Below are 20,886 nucleotides of genomic sequence, written 5' to 3'. Positions count from 1 at the left end.
GCCGCGCGAGCGAGAACCTCATTAAGGAGGGGCTGGTTATCGACTGGCGAGTCGGTAACTGGGGCTTCGTTCTCTACCAGGGAATCTACTCTGTAAATTTCCTGCTCATCTTCTCCCTCCTCCTGGTCCTCCTCATCCGCATAGTATTCCGTCCCGGTTTGTTCCTCCATAATTTCAAACTCTTGGTCCCCCTCAGGGAAAGGCTCTCCTTGGTACCTGGGGTGTGGAGTAGAGTATGGAGTAGAGTAAGGCTGTACCTCGAAGGGTTCAGGTCTTTCGAACCGGGCCCTTTTACTTAGGGGGATAGGATCAGTGGAACCTGAGGGTGTGGCCCCCTGAGGGTCATACGAGAGGAAATGCTCTGGATTCTTGTCGTAAAAATCAGCCAAGGAAGACATCCTTGACATGACCCTGTCTATGTCTTCGCTGGACCATTCTTTGGAACAGGGGATGACTTTAGTAGGCAATTTAGGGGACTTATCAAGGGTACCCTTGCTGGATGTTGATCTCTCAGTAGACTTGTATTTGTCTGTCTGCTTAGGGGGGAAGGATGGTCTTACAGGAGTGGAAGAATGTGCTTTCCGCTGTCCCCCCCCCCCCCCCCTCCCCGTGCGTGGAAAAATGTTTTCCCTGTCCCTTGGAGGCCCCGGAGACTTTCGACGCCTGGCGTCGAGGATCGGAAGAGGTATCTGTGTTTTTCGAGCGTGGGGCCTCGCTGGTGTTAACTGCGGGCTCTGTCTCTTGGAGCGCGGCCTGGGGGTGGAAGTCGTCTTCGTCCTCCGACGATCAAACTTCCATTAGTCTAGGGAGCGAGGCACTCTTGGCAAGAGTGGATGATTGCCTTGCGTCATGAGGCGATCTCGATCGAGAGCGCCCAGAGGACACCGAGTCGGACCGTTCTATCTGTGCCTCTTTCCGAGAAGTCGACGTCGTCGAGGTTCGGTTGGACTTAGTGTGCTTAGTGTGTGTAGGGTGTGTAGCGCTTGCGTCGCCGGGGGTCTTCCCCATAGCCGCCCTGCCGGACGACCTTCCGAGGTCGGGGACCTGCGCTCGGCTGTCTTTCGACGCCGTAATGCCCTCGCCGTCCGAAAGTACGGCGTCGCTGCCATCGCTGAAGGCGCCCTCCGCTGCCATGGCCGCCTGCCTGGCGTGGTGGGCCCAACGCTTTGTCGAACGGTCCTTAAGTGTCTTAGGTTTAAACCTACTACACGCTCTGCAGTTCGCTTCGGGGTGGTCCCTCGGCAAGCAGAGATTGCACGTGGCGTGCCTGTCGACCCAAGGGTATTTGCGGTTGCACTTGGGGCAGAATTGGAAAGGGGTACCCTCCATACGCACCTTGAGGCAGCGGGCTGATAAGTGTAGGAAATATATGTGTATCTATATACCAAGAGTGAAGAGTATGTACCACCCCCCCACTCTCCCTACTTGCAGGGCCGAGGCCAGCGGCCTACTAGGCCCAGATCCGTCGTGAAGCAGCCGACGGTCGATGTCTTCTCCAGCCGTCGTCGAGGGTCGACGTTGGGGTGGGGAAGGATGTCCATAAAGAATTATAAATTTCAATTATTAGCAAAAGTATGGCTAAGGCCAGGGGACTCCGCAAGTATGGCGGAAAAAACAATCTGAGGATCCTAGACGCGTGAGGGATCTTGGGTACAGTGGACGTCACACTAGGGATAGTATTACTGGCACGCCTGTGTCGACGCCCATTTTCGAGTTTCGAAAAACAAACTGTAATACTCCGCAGCTTCCACTAGATGTCGGCCTATGCACAGCATGTGATCTAAGCAGATTCCACAAGTCTCAGAAATATATATATATATTTCTGAGGCTTGTGGAATCTGCTTAGATCACATGCTGTGCATAGGCCGACATCTAGTGGACCCTCATGCATCAAGGTCCATCGGATTGTTTTTTTTCGCCATGCTAGACGGACGCGTATAGTGGAGTTCCTTTCGGCGCTAAGCCATTGACTTTTCACAATTAACAATAGATCGGCCCAGACAGTAGGGAGAGAGGGGGGGCATTTTTAGAATGCATATTTCCCCCCCTTCCTACACCTTGTTCGCCCACTTTAAATTTTGCCCCAAGTGTAACCGTAAATTCCCTTGGTTAAACAAACACTTAGTTTGTAACTTGTGTTTTCCAAGGAGACCACGTTGAAACGTCTTGTCGAGCATACAGGCTCTTCAAGCTGAAGACGTTAAAGGACCAGTCCACGAAACGCTGGGCCCACTACGCCAGGCAACTCGAGGCCATGGAGGTAGAGGGAACCTTTAGCGATGGCAGCGACACCGTACTTTCAGACGGCAAGGGTGACGGAGCAGCTTCAGCTACTCAAGCGCAAGCCCCCAACCCCTTAGGACAGGCCAGCGGCCATGTTGTGGGGACTACACCCGGCGGCAGCAGCACTACAAAAACACACACCAAGCACATAAGCCCTAGTCGACACATGAGTCGAGTACTCAACGTTTGACACCAAGAGAAAGGTCTGCCGAGTCCCGATCCTCTGGGCAATCTATCAAGATCGCTGCACGGCAGGGTTCAACTGTCACAGAAAGGGTGTCGCTTGAAAAACTCTCTCCGCGGACGACACCTCGGCACCCACATCTGAAATTCGATGCTCAACGTCAGATAAAACTTCAGACCTCAAAGTTTGTAACGCACTCCTCTGTGCCCCAGGGTGTGGGAAAACATCACAAGAAGACCTTCAAGAGCCCTCCTAGGGAGAAGACACTGCAGAAGGAAAAGCCTAAATCATCCAAGCCCATAGAAAAATCTAAGGATTCTAGGCCTAAAGTAATACCTCCCACTAATGAGGACTTCGGACTTCCCGCTCAGTCTGTGGTGTTTCCAAGTGACAAGGAATGGTCTTCCCAAGATGTTGATAGAGTAATGTGTAGAATTACCTATATGGCCAATTTTTACGATTAAAAATCCAGATTTCCTTCAAAGTTTCCACTCTACTCCTCCCACCTCAGTCCCTTCAGGCTCTCAAGCCTCTGCCTTACCTACTCAACCCCCTTCTAAGAGGTCTCGCTCTAATGTTCCCTTACAGAGTACGGTTATAGATATCTGACCCTGAATCAGACTAAGAACATCTCTCCTTTGTGGAGTCATCTGACCCTCAAATTATTGAGGATACAGATGAACCTTATGGGGATGACGAGGACACAGAGGCAGACCAAGAGGCTAACATGTACTCTATAGATTCCCCTCTTAACCAAGACACTCCAGTTGTCGATTCCCCCGTTGATAATGAACCCCTCCTCAATGAAGTATTAGCCAAGGCGGCTGAACACTTTCAGATTGACACACAGGCGGTACAGTAGGATAGAGACTTTGCTGAACAAAGACAGTGGGCTGATTTTATCCCCCTACTAAAATCAGTTCAACGTAGAATACAGCCATCCTTAGAATCACCCAATCTCACATGGGCTGTTAATCCACATGTGGAGATATTATTCAGACCTGCCCCTCATACCTTTAATATATTAGAGGGCAACTAAAACCAGACTCCTTAGTTGTCACCACAACTAGAAAGAGAGCATGCATGCACATTGCTTCCTCCGAGGCTCCACTTGATAAAGAAAGCAAAAAGATCTATGCCATGGCCCGAAACGTCACCACCTCTGCGGCCTATCAAACCAGGATAGCGAACAACGTCAACCCTCTTGGCTAGTTATAACTGCCACAAGTGGGAGTAAATATCTGCTTTACTTTCATCTGCCCCGGAGCCACTCGGATCCCAACTAGCAGCAAATGGAAGGGCCGTATCTGTCTCCTTAAATCAAATGCGGTGGACAATCGCAGGAGAGTCATTGCAGAGGGGACCATTATTAAAAGGCATGCAATGCTGCGCCAGTCAGGCTTTAGGCCAGAAACGCAGGCCACCCTGATAAATATGCCAGTGGAACCTAACATGCTCTAAGGCCATTGAGGGCGCACTTAAAACAGAAAAGGAAGCGTTTGACACTCTAAAATCTTTAGGTCAACTCACTAACAAGCCTACTGGACAGAGGTAACAAATTTTCGCCGTTTTTGAGGCCAAAATTCTCGAAGATCCAGATACAATCGGGGACAAGGCTCCTCCAGGGAAAGTAATCCAAGGCTATCCCAAAGGACAACAGAGGTTGGGGTCTGGGCAGAGGCCCAGCTCGAGGTGGCACTCCACCTCAGAGCAAGTGACCTCCCGCTCCAGGTACCCTCCCATGCTTCTCCAGTAGGACGCATTTCCAACTTCACCCATGCATGGGAGGGTATCACCTCGGACAGATGAGTGCTGTCCACGGTAGCAGGGGTCTACTGTATAGAACTACTTCAAAGTCCTCACCCACCCCCATGACAGAAAATCCACTCGGAGGCTCATCATCGGATCCTTCTAGAAGAGATAACTACACTTCTATTAAAGGACGCCATAGAAGTGGTCCCAGCCAACCAGGTAAACAGGGTTATTTATTCAACTTACTTCCTTGTGCCAAAGAAAGATCTAACAATGGGCCCAGTATTAGATTCACGGCTTGCAAACAAGTATGTCAAGCCACAAAAGTTAAACATGACTACGCTACAAGCGGTAATCACGCTACTAAAAAGGGGTTTACATGGCAACACTGGATAGGAAAGATGCCTATTTTCATATTTCAATGTTCCCAGCGCACAGAAGATTCTTGCTTTTCAAGATGGCGAACAAGAACTACCAATTGAAGGTGCTACCCTTTGGAATAGTCTTGGCTCCAAGGGTATTCATAAAGGTACTGGTGGTAGTGGCAGCACACTTGTGCAGGGAGGCAATCCCAGTGTACCCTTACCTGGACGACTGGCTCATAACAGGGGAATCGCCTCGGATTTGCAGACAAAACATCCAAAGAACGATTAACCTCTTTCAATTTTGCTTCTCCATCAACGAGAAAGAAAATCAAGCCTTGTGCCAAGCACTTCAAAACAGTTCCTAGTAGCTGTCCTGAACACAGAGGAAGGACTAGTCTTTCCTTCAGAGGAAAGAGCAAGAAATGTGTTACTGCAAATACCACATTATCAGGTTGGCCGCCAGATAAGGGTGCGCAAAGCAATGTGTTTAATAGGCATGATGGCATCTTGCATTTACCTGGTTCCTCACGTTTGCTTGCGCATACGTGCCATACAGGAATGGTTGGCGAAACAGTGGTCTCAGGCAAGTGGTCAGTGGGACGATCTAGTGGTTGTTTCGCCAACACTTGTACAAAATCTTCGCTGGTGGACAAGAGAAAACCTAACAAAAGGAAAACCTTTCTACAACCCAGAGATGCAGGCAGTGGTCACAAAACGCCTCACTGGCAGGGGGGGGGGGGGCTCACTACCTTCACCACAGAGCTCAGGGTCTGTGGTCTCTCCACTGCAGCTCGGTACCACATCAATGTGCTGGAACTTCTGGCAGTATTCAAAGCCCTTCAGGCATTCAAACCCCATTTAACAAACATGTCCGTGCAGATCCTAACAGACAGCATTACAGCAATGTTTTATATCAACAAACAGGGGGGTACACGTTCTCCAAATCTGTTCAGGCTTACACAAAATATCTGGAAATGCGCACTCAGACGGAAGATGTTCCTATAATCACAAAATGTTCCAGGGGTACTCGGCGCTCTAGCAGACTTGTTGAGCAGAGATTCCCCTACCAGAGGAACACAAGTGGCGTCTACATGAAGGAGTCATAGAACACCTCTTCTCTTAATGGGGATTCCCAACTATAGACTTATTTGCCACAAGCGAAAACCGTCAATGCCCAGACTTCGTGTCCAGGTTCCCCCAGCCAGGCTCCAAGGGAAACGCCCCATGGATGAGCTGGTCAGGGAAATTTGCTTGCGCTTCCCAACGCCTCTCATAAAGAAGGTGGTGAACAAGTTATACAAGGAACTGATGCTTATCCTGGTTGCTCCTATGTGGGCATGACAATCGTGGTATCTACATCTGCGCAGACTGGCAATGTGCGATTCCCATCAAACTTCTGTGCCATTACAACCTACTTCTCACAGCATGAGGGACTAACAGTGCACCCTCAACAACACTAATGAACTTGGCAGCATGGCTCCTGAGGTCCTAGAGTTCGGGCATCTAAATTTACCTCAAAGATGCATGGATATCTTGAAAAGAATCAAGAAAACCAAACACTAGGCACTGTTACTTTGACAAATGGAGAACATTTGTAATTTGGTGCCAGACTAAGCGGAACAATCCCATAGAATCTACTCCATCCCACATTCTAATGTATATGCTCCATTTGCTAGATGCAGGGTTAGTGTTTAACTCCCTAAAAGCCCACCTGGTGGCATTGTCAGCCTACACCACTTCCCATAATCGGGTCTCATGGTGGAAAGTGTCGGTCATCAAAGCATTTATGGAAGAGGTAAAGACTCCACCCTCCAATTTCTAACCCACCGCAAGGTTGGGACCTCAATGTGGTACTCGCTAAGCTCATGGGACCCCCTTTTTGAGCCTATGCACAAGTTTAGTCTCAAACACCTGACTTATAAACTGACTTCTTAGTGACTATCACTTCCATAAGAAGGATTGGTGAAATCCAAGCATTGTCGGCACAGGATCCTTTCTTTATTATACATAAGGACAAACTGGTTTTACGTACTCACCCTAGGTTCTCACCTAAATTAATCTCCAAATTTAATGTAAACTAGCCAATTGAGCTACCAGCTTTCTTCCACGGGCCACAGAGCTCTGCTGAGGTAAAACTCCACACACTGGATGGGAGAAGAGCAGTCCTCTACTACATAGACAAGACAAAACCTCTATGAAAAACAGATCAATTGTTTGTGTCCATAGCACCAGGCAGAGAAGGTGATTGCATCTCTAAGAATGCCATCTCTAGGTGGTTAGTCAGATGTATCCAACTGTGCTGTTCCCTATCAGATAAAACACTGCCTTTTACACCCAGGGCTCACTCCATGAGAGGTACTGGGGCCACTTCGGCATTCATTGCAAATGTTCCCTTAGACAGTATTTGCAAGGCAGCTACATGGAGCTCTGTTCATACTTTCACTCAGCACTACTGCATTGAGACACATTCCTAGACATACACAAGTTGGTCACGCGGTTCTAAGACATTTATTCGCTCATGAACCGTCTCGTAACCCACCTCCTGGCACTGCTCGTTAATCTATGCACAGCATGTGACCTAAGCAGATTCCACAAGCCTCAGAAGGGATACATTATTCACCATAATAGTATTTCTGATGCTTGTATCTGCTTAGATTCACATGCGACCCATCCTTCCTCCACTCGGAGAGAAGGCGCATGGATGCTTATGAGCTTGTCTGATACGTATCTGTTTGGATACAACTGTACTCAGGCTACACCTCTTGTCAGAAAAAATAACAATCTGAGGGACCTCCACGCGTGAGGGATCATGGGTACAGTGGACGTCACACTAGGGATAGTATTACTGGCACGCTCTGTTGACGTCCCTCTTCGAGTTTCGAAAGCAACTGTAATACTCTGCAGCTTCCACTAGATGGTCTATGCACAGCATGTGAATCTAACCCGATACAAGCATCAGAAATACGATTACGGTGAGTAATGTATCCCATATACTATGTGTAAGTTTTATGTATTCTACTAAATCTTGCATGATTAGAATTGATGAGATGAGCTAGATTAGAGAGAGCAAGAAATATTACAGCAGACACCGCCTGACCCTGCACCCCCCCTGATGAGCCCAGCTGACCCGTGTGCTCCAAGAAGTTAAAAGATCGGCGCTGACCTACCCCAGGGCAATGCATCTATGTAATGATTACTTACTTGTCCCCTTTTCCCAATGAGCGACATTCACTTTATCCCCTAGAGCACACGTCATCAATGATTTGTTTTTGTAATATACTGTGTATTTTCAGTATCTTGGGCAGAGCGCTCTCGTAGTAGCCGAGTTATCTGCGTGCCCCATTTTAACTTGATAAAAAGGCTAGTCTTTTACCTCACTTGCAATTGGTCCTGGTTGCATTCCCTACTGGGGTGTCCATTGGTGTCCTATTTGGTTATTGCATTGTATGAGTGAGGAATGACTGCTTTCATTTGGTGACCCAGACGCAATAGCGTTCTTTTGCTCGTTTGGTACAAGACGTCCCCCAACCACAACGGCGAGATCCAGGGTGCCCCGTCAAAGCCGCCCACCTACAGCAACTGCTACCGTTTAGAAGTGCGCACATTAGGGGAGAAGGTTCCACGGGTCCCGGCTTTGCAAATACCCGGTCGTACCGCTAGCCGGAGCCGGGTGTGGCCATTGAGTGTGGGCCGGCACCTTGACAGACCGGGTCCGGAGGCTCTTGGATCAATATGGACAGGTGAGTATCAATTGCGAGAGATTATAAAAGAAAATGGGGGTGGGGGGCGGGGTGGAAATGGGAAAGTAGTCAGATTAAGTTGTTTTGGGGATAACTGGTGGGGGTAGACGCAGGAGGGGCTTTTATTTTCTGTTCTTTATATTTGCATATGGCCATTAGGATTTTATAAAGAGGTGACAAGGTGAATAGACGTACGGGAACCTAGCTCCGCAAGGGGGGTCGAATGCGGCACCGCATAGTACTATCTCGACTAGTACCAGAGATTAAATGGTGAAAAAAATAAACAAACTAGCAGTCTTGTATACAGAGAAGACCCAGAGTAGTATTAGTTTCGAGGGGATTGGGTCCTCCGACGTATTCCATATCTATGACAGGTAATGTCCACAGCTGTGCTGCTTTGGAAAATCTTTGGCGTCTGCGTCGATGCGCCGTCCCCGAGGACCACCTCCGACGGCCGACGTCACCCGATGTGATAAGTAGGACGCACGACACCCATAGCCTCAGTTCTGTTTTTTCTGTGAACGTGTTCGCTTCGTGAATCTCGGTACGCCTCGACTCGTTGGAGTTTGCTGTTTTCGAATTCTCGGTTCGTTGGACCTGTTCGGTTTTTTGTGAAGACCTGTTCGTGGCGATGTCTACTTCGTCTTCAACCCCGCATCCGGGCTTCAAGAAATGCGGGGACTGTGGGTCCAAGATGTCGGTCCCACGATACGGACAACTGTCGACTGCCAGTCGCTCACGGCTAAGGCCTTGCGGGAACGCAAGAAGAAGCTGTCGGTAGGACGGGTGTCTAAGCCCCGGAAGTCGAGGTCTGCGGGGCTTTCGACGGAGGACTCGAGGGGCGACTCTCCGCATCGTCGGAAGTCCAGTGGGTCTCCTTCCAGGAGTCAGTCTCGTGCCGGCATAGGTCGCCTTCCCCGTCCTCTTCCGAGGACTCCGCCCGTCGCCGGGTCGCTTATCCCTCCATGCAAGCGACACCGTAGGAATGGGCTTCCTTCGGGAAGCAGATGCTAGCGATTCTTGAATCGCAGGGCACCGGTCCGTCCGCGCCTCCGAGTGGGGTCGGTCGGCACCGGTCGAGAGACACTGCTCGTACGCCTTTGGGCTCGGGTGGTCGGCACGGCTCGCGGGAGAGGTCCCGCTCGGACAAGGGTAGCCGTTCTCACCATGCCCGTTCCAGGTCCCGGTCCTCGACGCGCTCGAGACCGCGTGATCCTGTGCTGTCTTCGAAGAAGACGTCGACGCCTGTGGCGCCGAGGTCGTCCATTTCTCTCAAGGCTCCGCCTCCGAGGGGGTCGTCGTCGGCGCCTAGGTCATCGAGACACGCTCGGAGCTCCAGCTTCGAGGCCTGTGTCGCCGCCGATGCTGGCGGCGCTGCAGCTGACGCCTATTCGCTCGAGGTCGACGCTTTTTCTGTCGGCGCCGACTCGTTCGGCGCCCTCGACGCCTTTCAAGGCGTTGGTGTCTGAGGGGCCCCGTGGCACGGGGTTTGCCCCTAGAAAGGCTCTGGCTAAGGTCAGGCACTGCTTTGGTCCCCAGAGGTCTTCCTCTCCCCACCTGAAGTACATTTCTGAGGGTGATGAAGGCTCTGACGGCTTGGTTACGGTTCCAGATGAGCTTATCTCGGGCCATAGCCAGTTTGATGACCTGAGGCAGTCACTGCATGATGCCAGTGGGCTGGACACCTCTCCGGAGGTGGAGTTTTGTAGGCCGGAGCCTGGCACTCATGCCGATTCTTCATATCGTCACCTTATGTCTCGGGTCAGAGTATTTGGGTTAGTCAGCTCCCCAGGGAGTTCGTTCAGGATGATCTCATGGACATCCTTGATCTCGGTCCCCCCACTGACCCGGTTTTGCCGTTTCATATGGCTCTGCAGAGAAGGGTGGCGGCGGCTTGGACTGCTCCGGAGAGTCTCCCGGCAGTGGGCAAGTCTTTGTCGCGAAAATACCGTCCAGCCAGTAGCGACCCCCTGCTACTTGTCCAGGCACCCCACTCCGGAGAGTTTGGTGGTGCAGGCGGCTAAAGCCCGGCAAAGCAGGCGTCTTATCCTACCATCCCTCCAGATAGGGACGACAAACGTTTTGACGGCTGGGCGAAGAAAGTGTTTTCTTCGGGGGGATATGGCTCTTCAGGCAGCAAACTCCATATGTGCTTTGTCTCGTTTCACACACACTCTGTGGAACTGTGTTGCATTAGCGGCTGAACATATTCCCGAAGGGGACGAACGGGATGGTTTCCTTGCTATGGTTCAGGATGGGAAGGATGCCATGTGTGAGGCCGTTCAGTCGGTTTGGACTTGGCAGATTGTGTCAGCCGGTCCATGGCGGCGAGCACCGTAATGCGCAGGTTTGCGTGGCTGCGGAAGTCTGGGTTTGCTCCTGATGTGCAGTCCTGGCTCCTCAACATGCCCTTTGACGGTGGACACCTTTTTGGCAGCAAGGCTGACGAGAGCCTTGAGAGGTTGCAGACCTCCAAAGCTGCAGCAAAGTCGTTGGGCGCTGCAGTTCGCCAACCTCCGCCTTTTCGTCCAAGGGGACAGCAATGGAGGGGAGGTTCCTTTCGCTATTACTCGTCCTTCAGTAAAGCGAGGGGAGTTAGCAGTCAGACGCCATCGTAAGAGTGCCAGAGGTGGAAATAAAGGTACTCGAGGTGCCAAGGCCGCTCGGGCAGTTGCCTCTTTGCCCTCAGGCAACGCCGCAGCCGCTACCACTCAGTCATGAGGCCAGGTCCAATGGTTCGCCGGTTGGAGGAAGGCTGGCGCAGCATCTTGTAGAGTGGCAAGCCATTACTTCGGATGTGTGGGTTCTGGAGATCATAACCCACGGCTACTGTCTTCCTTTTCGGCAGAAGCCTCACGACAATCCACCAGGGAACCTCTTTGAAGTGTCCGGATCCGCTCCTGCGCAGGAAATTCAAGCCCTGCTGGAGAAAGGCGCCATAGAACTGGTGCCTGTAGCGGAGAGGAACAAGGGATGGTATTCCCCTTATTTTTTGATTTCGAAGAAAGACTGGGGATTGAGACCCATCATGGACTTGCGCGGTTTGATCAAACTCCTCAGGAAGGACAAGTTCAAGATGGTGACTTTCTGAAGTCCTCCAGGTTTAACTTCAGGACTGGTTGGTGTCTCTCGGCCTCAAGGATGCTTACTTCCATGTGCTGATCCATCCCAAGCACAAGAAGTACCTGAGGTTTGCGGTTGGCGACTCGCACTTTCAGTTTCGGGTCCTGCCGTTCGGTTTGACCTCCGCCCGAGGGTTTTCACCAAGCTCATGGTGGTGGTGGCAGCGCATCTGAGGAAAGGGGATTCACGTCTACCCCTACCTGGACGATTGGTTGATCAGGGGGAGCTCTCCCGAGCAAGTCCTGGATCATCTGTCCGTCACCTGCCACTCCCTTCACAGGCTGGGCTTCTCCCTCAATTTCAAGAAGTCCCATTTGACACCAACGCAGCGGCTCCAGTACATCGGAGCAGTGCTCGACACGTCCCTGGGGCAGTGTTTTCCTCCTCAGGTGAGGGCTCTTCACATTCAGCAGATGGTGAACAAGTTTCAATTTGCCCAGGATCTCCCTGCGTCCGAGTTCTTGAGACTGCTCGGCCTTATGGCATCCTGCATTCTTCTGGTGCCAGAGGCTCGTCTACAGATGAGATCTTTGCAGTGGGCACTCAAGCTCCAGTGGTCTCAGTCCTCCGGCAGGCTGTCGGACCCTGTTGAGGTGCCGCCCTCGGTAGCCCGGGACCTTCTGTGGTGGGCCGTCGAGGGCAATCTGATGATGGGGGTGGAGGGGGGCCCATTTTGGCTGCCCTGGCCGGAGGTGACGATCGTGACGGACGCATCCCTCACGGGTTGGGGAGCTCATGCCAACGAGTTGAGTCAGTGGTCGTTGGTCTCCGTCGGAGTCCAGACTCCACATCAATCTGTTGGAGCTGAGGGCCGTCAGGCTTGCCCTGAAGGCTTTTCTGCCAACTGTGCGTGGAAAGAGTGTCCTGATTCTAACGGACAACCTGGTGGCCATGCACTACCTCAACAAAAGGGGGGGGCAGGGACACTTCCGCTGTGCAGGGAGGCGATGCAGCTCGAGTTCTGGGCCATCCAGCAGGAAGTTTCGATCTCGGCGGTTCATCTGGCCGGAGACGACAACGAGACGGCGGACGCTCTGAGCAGGCAGAGCACGATCTCTCACGAGTGGGAGCTGGATCAGGAGATTCTCCTGGAGATCTTCGCCCTTTGGGGCACCCCTCAAGTGGATCTCTTCACCTCCAGTGTCAACCGGAAGTGCGAGAGGTTCTGCTCGTGGGAATTTCCTCCAAAAGGAGCCTTAGGAGATGCGTTTGTGGTGGAGTGGTCATTCCCACTGCTGTACGCGTTTCCTCCAGTGTCAACCGGAAGTGTGAGAGGTTCTGCTTGCGGGAATTTCCTCCAAAAGGAGCCTTGGGAGACGCGTTCGTGGTGGAGTGGTCATTCTCACTGCTGTACGCGTTTCCTCCAGTCCCCGTCATCCTGCAAGTGCTGCGGAGGTTCGGTTCCCGGATGATCCTCATTGCTCCGGCGTGGGCCCGGAGGACGTGGTACCCGGACCTTCTAGACTTGTCCATCTGCCCTCCACGTCGTCTTCCCTACCGAGACGATCTGCTCTCATGGGAGGGGGGGGGTCAGGTTCTCCATCCAGAGGTCAGATCCCTCAATCTTCACGCTTGGCTTCTGAAAGGTTGAGGTATAGGATTGGGACCTCCCTGAAGACGTGATGGAGGTGTTGCTCTCGGCCAGGCGGCCGGCAACAAAGTGTCTGTGCCGTTGGAGAAAGTTCTGCGACTGGTGCAGAGTTCAGAATGTGGATCCTTTTGAATGTGACATTCCCATGGTTCTGTCTTTTTTGCTTTCTTTGGCCCACAGGGGCTTGCAAGTGGGGACCATTAAATGTTACCTGGCGGCGCTGTCCATATTTAAGCGCTCGTCTGAAGTGTTCCTATTTTAAGATTCCTTTAATTTTGCAGTTTTTGAAAGGGCTCACTAATGTGTTCCCTCCGTCACCTTTTTTGGTGCCAGGTTGGGATTTGAACCTTAAGTTTCTTATGGGTGCTCCGTTTGAGCCTTTACATTCTTGCCCTTTGAGGCTGTTTACTCTGAAAACTGTTTTTGGTTGCCGTTACTTCCGCTCGCAGAGTGAGTTACAGGCACTTTCAGTTAAGCCACCCTTCACTGTGTTTCATAAGGACAGGGTTGTCCTTAGAGTTCATCCTTTTCTTCCGAAGGTGGTTTCGGAATTTCATTTGAGCCAGAAGGTTCTTCTGGCTTTCTATCCTCCTCCACATCCTGGTAAGGAAGAGGAGAGGCTCCATAGGCTTGATCCTAGGAGAGCGTTGAGCTTTTATATTTCGCGCATGTCCCGGGTCAGAGTGGACGATCAACGTTTCATTGGTTACGCTGGAAAGCGTTTGGGACAAGCTGTGACGAAACAGACTTTGTCTCGTTGGATTATTTTAGCTATCTCAGAGTGTTACCGCTTGGTGGGTAAGGATCCTCCGGCTGGCTTGCGGGCCCATTCTACCAGGGGAGTGGCTGCGTCTACTGCCCTGCAGAGGGGAGTTCCTATTCGTCACATCTGTGATGCAGCCACCTGGGCTTCAGTACATACTTTTGTACATCACTACTCCCTCGATTCCATCAGAGGGCAATATCTGGCCTTTGGCAAGGCAGTTCTCTATTTCGCAATTTGATTGGGCATGCAAAATTTGTATTCTAAATTTTCCCACCTCCTTGCTTGGTACTGCTTTGGGAGTCTGTCATAGATATGGAATACGTCAGAGGACCCAATCCCCTCGAAGAACAAGTAACTTTCTTACCTGGTAACGTTCTTTCGATGGGATGGTCCGACGACGTATTCCATATCGCTCCCTCTCTGCCTTCCCCGCTGCAGAATTTCTTTTGCGATTGCAGCTTGCGTTCCGCAAGGCCTTGTGTGTCTGACTGGCAGAAAACTGGTGGCACATGTTCTGGGGAAAAAAACTATAACTGAGGCTATGGGCGTCGTGCGTCCTACTTATCACATCGGGTGACGTCGGCCGTTGGAGGAGGTCCTCGGGGACGGCGCATCGACGCAGACGCCAAAGATTTTCCAAAGCAGCACAGCTGTGGACATTACCTGTCATAGATATGGAATACGTCGTCGGACCATCCCATCGAAAGTACGTTACCAGGTAAGAAAGTAACTTGTTCTTTGCTTTCTTTCCTCATCCTTTCTTTGTAGCAGGGAGGCAGGGTTTGTGTCTTAACGTTCATGTATCACGTATTGTTCAATGTTGCATGATCTATGCTGTATGTCAATTCGTGCGTTAAATGTCAAGTGGCCAATGTCCTGTTTTTATTTTGTTTTGATGGTAATGAAATTTAACTTCACAATGTGTTTTGAAGATTTGAGAAAGTATTATGTAAGAGCGAGTTATAAAATAGTTGAAAATCTTCCTGTTTGAAAAACATCGTACAATTGCAGATTGCCCATAAGCGGTCTTAGATTGTGCATATTAACAAGGGGGGTCCTGGGAGTCCCTCTGCCAGACATTAGTCCTGGTTACGAGAGACTTACCCAGAGTCTTTAGCTCACTATCTTTCACAGAGAAGAAATATCCCAAACATATCAGTCTTTGTCCTGCCCTGGGGCAGTCCAGCACCGAAATGCTAGGCAATTCTCCTCTGAACAAGAGTACCAACAGAAACCCCAGACATGTTTCGGTCTGGTTGGACCTCATCAGTAGGGTGGATCTGTGCCTCTCTAAGAATAGTGAGCAAGGGGTCCACGTCTGGATTCCCCTAGTAACTTAGGGTGAAACCCAAAGTTATTTAAATATGCAAATTAACAAGGGGGGGTCCTGGGAGTCCCTCTGCCAGATTGTGCATACCGGCACGCACACCACACGGCTTATGAGGACACGATGGGGGCGGAAATGCCACTTATGCATATATGCCAGTTTACCAGTATATAGCTAAAAAATCCAAATGTTCCATTACGCATATATACCAGTTTACCAGTATATAGCGAAAAAGCAAAATGTACCATCATGCATATATGCCAGTTTACCAGTATATAGCGAAAAAATCAAAATTTACCACTTTAGTGCATTTTCACTCGTTCTGGTCATATCCTCTTCCCCCTTGGTACGTGGCACAGTCATGCCTTTGCATATCTTCTATAGTGCATGCTTCTGTGATGAATGTTGCTGGGTTTACCATTCTACACGTACTGTGTATGTTTGAACTGGACAGAATAATTTCATATGCCGTGGCTCTGTGTTAGTGTAGATGTTGATCTTTTAAGGATGGTAAACCGTGAGTGCTCAACGAACAGTGTTACTGAACATCCCATTACAATAGTGGAGCTTTTTTCAATGGCAAACGCAGCGGCTGCGTGAGCCTGTTCGCATGCAAAGTGTCCTTGCGTTACCACGTCAATCGTATGGTAGAGGCTTATGTCCTAGTGATGATTTCTGGTTCAGTACTGCTGTCATCAGTGTCCAGTCACAATGTGAGAACAGTTAGAACCCGCTGTCATAATCTGAGGTAGCTAGAACTGGTGCTGTTGAAATTAATTCTTTGTTAAAAGCTGTAGTCATTTCTGGGGTCCAGGCTAGTGTGGTGCCTTCTCTTTGTGCTTCTTTGAGTGCATACAATAAGCGCCTTGTGTATGCTGCATAGTCTAAATCAATGCTCGGCAATAAATGCATGTGCCGAGAAACTTTTGCCTTTCTTTCACTGTGTTGGGCTATTTGATGCACGCACTGCTGCGCCTCTGTCTGGTAGGATTCTCTTGCCATTTTTTGATCAGTTGTCCCAAGTACAGCACTTCGGTTAGGCAGTACTGTAATTTTTGTTTGTCTACTTTGTTCCCCATGTGGGCTAGCAAAGTGAGCAATATTAAGTCATTTCTACACTCTTCCTCACTCTATTGGTTCATATCATTTATATCTGTCAATATAAAGGAGGGGGAGTAAAAATGATACAAGAAGGAACCCACTTAGTGTGGGATGGGTTTAAGTTAATATGGGCCCACAATGTTCCCACAAATCTCACCACCTTGCACAATAACAAAACTGCGCCTGAAGGTGGAAAGCTGCCGTCTTCAAGGAGGGTGGTGGAACCCAACTTCCACCTCCTCGGCTGTCCTGTGTTGCCGCCACCGTTTGCTATATGAACATTTCACCGCTGGCTGGGTGTCCCGTCCTGCTTTGAGACATCTAACTCTGCTTGGTTGGGCTCCTGACTTAACCTGTTGCTAATTGTTTGTTTTTTGTGTGAATTTGCACTACTTGATGTCCCCATACTGACCAGGTGTGTGTTTGGTGTGCAGGTGATGACTCATCTTCATGTGATCGAAGAGCGGATGAATCAAAGCTTGTCCCAGCTGTACAAGATTCCCTATATTGCAGATGATATCCAAGAGGATGTGGGTGAGTTGAAGACATTGTGTACCCCTGAAGATTCATGTACTGTATTGATTGTCTGAAGCCTGAGACTGCAAGGATCCCTTTTAGTGGTAAAATTATGGTTAATGTCCCCCCTCAGTACTGCTGTCTGGCATTCTCTATAAAATATTGTAGCCACTTTTATCCTTCCTGGTTATTTACATTAAGAGTAACCTCTGCTTTTAGGAATGGATTTCTTGCCCATTGCTGGCTTTTGTGCTTTATTTCTTCTCCTTTAAGTGTAAGGATTGAAATAAAGATTTAAGCAGAAGCTAAATTGGTGCCTGGTTATCGGACATCACCCAGTGAGTAGGGGGTACTACCACTAGGAAACGAGGAACTAGTATGTAGCTTGCTTCAAAGCAACCTTCTACACAAGAAGTAAACTAATGTTTTTTTGGCATTTCATGTAATACTCCTTATTCTTTAAATATATTCTCGATGTCCAAATGCTCTATTACACCCATTCCCAAACATAGGGTCCATGGCTTAGGCTTGTTTGTATGGAGCTAGTGTAGGGGAGGAATGGTATTGCAAGTATAACACTGACACAAAAGATAAAATGTGTAAAACCTTTAACTTCGTGGGGTTTGGAAAACTCCTACTTTGCCCTATAACTATGATGGAAGTTGTCTCGACCATCAAACAATAAGTCTTGGTCGTATGTCAAATTAAAATGGCCTATGCCAACAAAACCTAATGCCTGCCCCATTTCTTGTACGCAAGTGTAGAGGAGGTCCCGAATACAGCACGCACTTCAACCATCCATTTTGAAGTACCAGGAACGTTCACACCGAAATACTTGATGCATGATGATCAAATAAACCAGCAGAGCCGCAGTGGGGCTCTGTCCAGTACCCATTGAAGTACCCATACCCAGAAAACCATGGACAGTAAGGTATCCATTAAGAAAACCCCATCAACAAATGAAACGAAATTAAGATTGTCCAAGTACAGTCCCTGAAGAAACCAAAAAGGTCTTAATGGAAGACGAATGGTGACGTCACGTGAACCCGGACTGACTCGCATATAGAAGAAATGACGACCAGATGGCAAAGATATTTGGGCAGTTTACACCTGTACATACGGTTGGAACCGCAAGAAAGCCAAGAACATTTTGCGGCTTGCTATGCTTATTAGAACGATAGTGCGGCAAGCGCCACTATACATACCTACCTCAACAAAGCACATTATATAAGTGTATTTCCACTTTTTCACGAAAAGCAGAATAAATCCAAGGGTTACTAAAGGCCACACGAGAAAAGGCTTCATATTTAGCAAAATCAAGAAGACTGCTGAAACGAAACTCAGCAGAGGTGAAGGCTCCTGCCCTGGCGTGGGAGCTCAATGTGGTACTTACTAGGCTAATGGGACCCCTGCCTGAACATATGCATTCTGTTCTACTCAAGTTTCTGTCGTGGGAAACCGCTTTTCTCGTGGCCATCACCTCTGCATGACGAGTGGGTGAGATCCAGGCCCTCCTGTAAACCACTGTATTTGACTTTCCACAAGACAAGGGTGGTGCTATGGACACACCACTCCTTCATGCCCAAGGTGCTGTTAGATTTTCATCTTAACGAGCCCTTGGTATTGCCTGTGTTTTACAGACACCTTTGGTGCTGGCTGAAAGCACTTTATACTCGCTGGATGTGGCTAGAGTGCTGAAGTTTTATGTGGCCTGCACAGAGTTTCCGGAAGAATTCTCAGCTCTTTGAGCTTTGGTCCTGTGATCCATGGGAAGGCCCTGTCCAAGGCTTCCATTTCCAGATGGCTGTCCGGCTGCATCATCCACTGTCACTGGTTCGCAAACCTACCGCTGCCTGGCCGTCCGAGAGCTCAGTCCACCAGGGCGATCACTGCTACAACGGCATTCCTGTCTGGTGTGCCCTGCTGGACATCTGCAGGGCTGCAACGTGGAGGTCGATGCATACCTTCACAAAATTCTACTGCATCGACAGGGATTCCAGGGAGGAGTCTAGAGTCTAAGCAGTGCTGCGCAACCTGTTTGCTTGAAGGTGAGCCTGGTGAGGAGGTAAAAAATGCTTGTTGAGCCTTGCCACCTCCTGTGGTTGTGCATGTGTACTGCTATGTATTCTTTGTTCAGGAGCATGTGAATCCATGAAAGACCCCATGCTGGAGAAGGAACAAGTTACTTACCTGTAAATGTTGTTCTCCAGCATGGGGCTGGCATGGATTCACATGCAAAACCTCCCTCCCGCCCCTCTGCGGCTCTTCTCTTGGTCCTACTGCCACTTTACGTGCTACCAAATCTGAAGATGGCTCCCAGAGGTGCTTAGGTTGAGGGCAGTCATTGGCTGGGGGAAGTATGATCCAGAGGTTAGTAATTGGTTGTTAAGAGAAAGACAGTCCAGAAATGAAACCAACTGATTTTTTTCTTACCGAGGATTCCCATGCCTGACAGTGAATATTCATGAGCATGTGAATCCATGACCATGCTGGAGAACAGTTTACCTTTTCCTAGGTAGGTCCAGCACACCCCATCTTATATGGGGTGCTGAAGGGGTTTCTTTAGTAGCCCCTTTCCCTACATACTCATGTACAAAATGTTATGTTACCCTCACTACTTTAAATGGCTGGTGGCAGTGGTTGAATTTTCCTACCATTGTGCATTTCTACTGCAGGCTGAATCCTCAGATGCAGTATAGCGCCATTGTGTCAAAATGGCCCGTTTTCTTTTTTGCCATTTCTTGTGAGGTCTTTCTTGGGTTTTACTCTGCATGCCAAACCAGGTTTAACCCTTTTGTTCGATTTGAATTTGGCGTGCTTCAGTACTGAAACCTGCCTCTGGCTCCAGTGTCTGGCAGGGCAAGAAGCGAGGGAGGTGCCCGACACTCCCTGTCCTTGTGCTCCAGGGCAACCTGAATGCCCAGTCCTGATATGCTGGTTGTCCTTGCAGGTCAGCCATCCTGCTGACAGCTAGGCTGTGCATGAATGGGAGAAGCCTGCATAAAAGGTGAGGCTTCTTGCACTGAAGGCAGTCGACCTCTGGAAGAAACATCCGACGGAGGAATCAAGCTTGCTGCATCCTCTTGGACCATTCAACTGCCCGGTAAAGCCCTGCTGCTGTGCTGAAACTATTTTTTCTAATCGACAAGAGAAAGGACAACATCTTACCTTGGTTTGGTGGGACCAACTAACCCCAAGACTGACTTTGCTGGAAGACCTTCCCCAACTAGCTGTACTTTGATTCTGCTGGAACCGAGTGCCAGGGGTCGAGAAATCTGTAGTTTAGTGCACCATCTTTAAACCGGACTGAAGCTGCAGGAAGATCCTGAGGACCCTCCTGAAGTAGGATGACCGAAGCTCAAGTCACCTCACCAGAGTGTTGGACCCGAGCAGTGAAGGAACCCGTCCACTGTCCAAGATCTGCAGTGGTGCTATTTGCCCGTAGCTGAAACGGCAAAGTGTCACTGAACTGAAAAGAGCCTTTAGCGGCAGCTGACCCCCCAAACTGCTGTGCAGGATTCCTCCCTCTTGTCCCCACGACTGAGGCCCAGGTACACAGGATCTGCAACCAGGATGGAAGCCAGCTGGACCCCTTTCTAGGGATTTAACGGTATTACGGTATACCGTTAAAGATACCGTGAACCACTTAATTGAACAATAATAACCGTCACATTGTGTATACCGTTCATACCGTTAAGTGTGCTTTTCAATCTGATTTGGAAAGGCTGCAGTAAGCAAGTGCTGCGCAGTCTTGGTCTTGCACCGTTGGATGTGCCGTCTGCCAAGTACTTTCAGTTGGAGCAGTTTTTAATGCCATTCCATAAACCACATGTGCCTGACACAAAATCAATGTTAGCAATAGGAAGAATAAATACAGTGCCAAGAAGGAAAAGGGTTTACTTTGGGTTGGCGGCTTTGGGGTTTATATATTTATAATGGATAATGTTTTCTAAACATATGACAATGGGGGATTTCCCTGATTCTATCATTGAATTTACATACAAGTCACACTGAAAAGTTTACTCCTCTCTGAGGGTATTCCTTGCTGCCATACCAAAGGGTAACATGTCTGTGATTACTGAACACCTTTTGGCCCGCAAGTAAACTAAAGGCTGTAACGTAAAGAGAGAGTGCGTGT

The 20,886-nt window shown here is 49.5% G+C and overlaps 1 protein-coding gene across 8 annotated transcripts in view; it reads left to right on the top strand.

Moving 5' to 3' along the window:
- APLP2 (amyloid beta precursor like protein 2) overlaps nt 1–20,886 on the top strand; it is a 429,108-nt gene that overhangs the window by 370,574 nt on the left and 37,648 nt on the right. For all 8 annotated transcript variants that reach the window (XM_069614142.1, XM_069614144.1, XM_069614143.1 and 5 more), the window contains one exon: nt 16,667–16,766. In XM_069614142.1, coding sequence (XP_069470243.1) covers nt 16,667–16,766 — 100 coding nt within the window. The remainder of the gene's footprint in view (nt 1–16,666; nt 16,767–20,886) is intronic.

The sequence above is a fragment of the Ambystoma mexicanum genome, chromosome 9 (genome assembly GCF_040938575.1).
Source record: "Ambystoma mexicanum isolate Mex_15411 chromosome 9, UKY_AmexF1_1, whole genome shotgun sequence".
Taxonomy (NCBI): Eukaryota; Metazoa; Chordata; class Amphibia; order Caudata; family Ambystomatidae; genus Ambystoma; species Ambystoma mexicanum.
The sequence above is the reverse complement of the archived record's forward strand: the minus strand, read 5'-3'. Positions and strand labels throughout refer to the sequence as shown.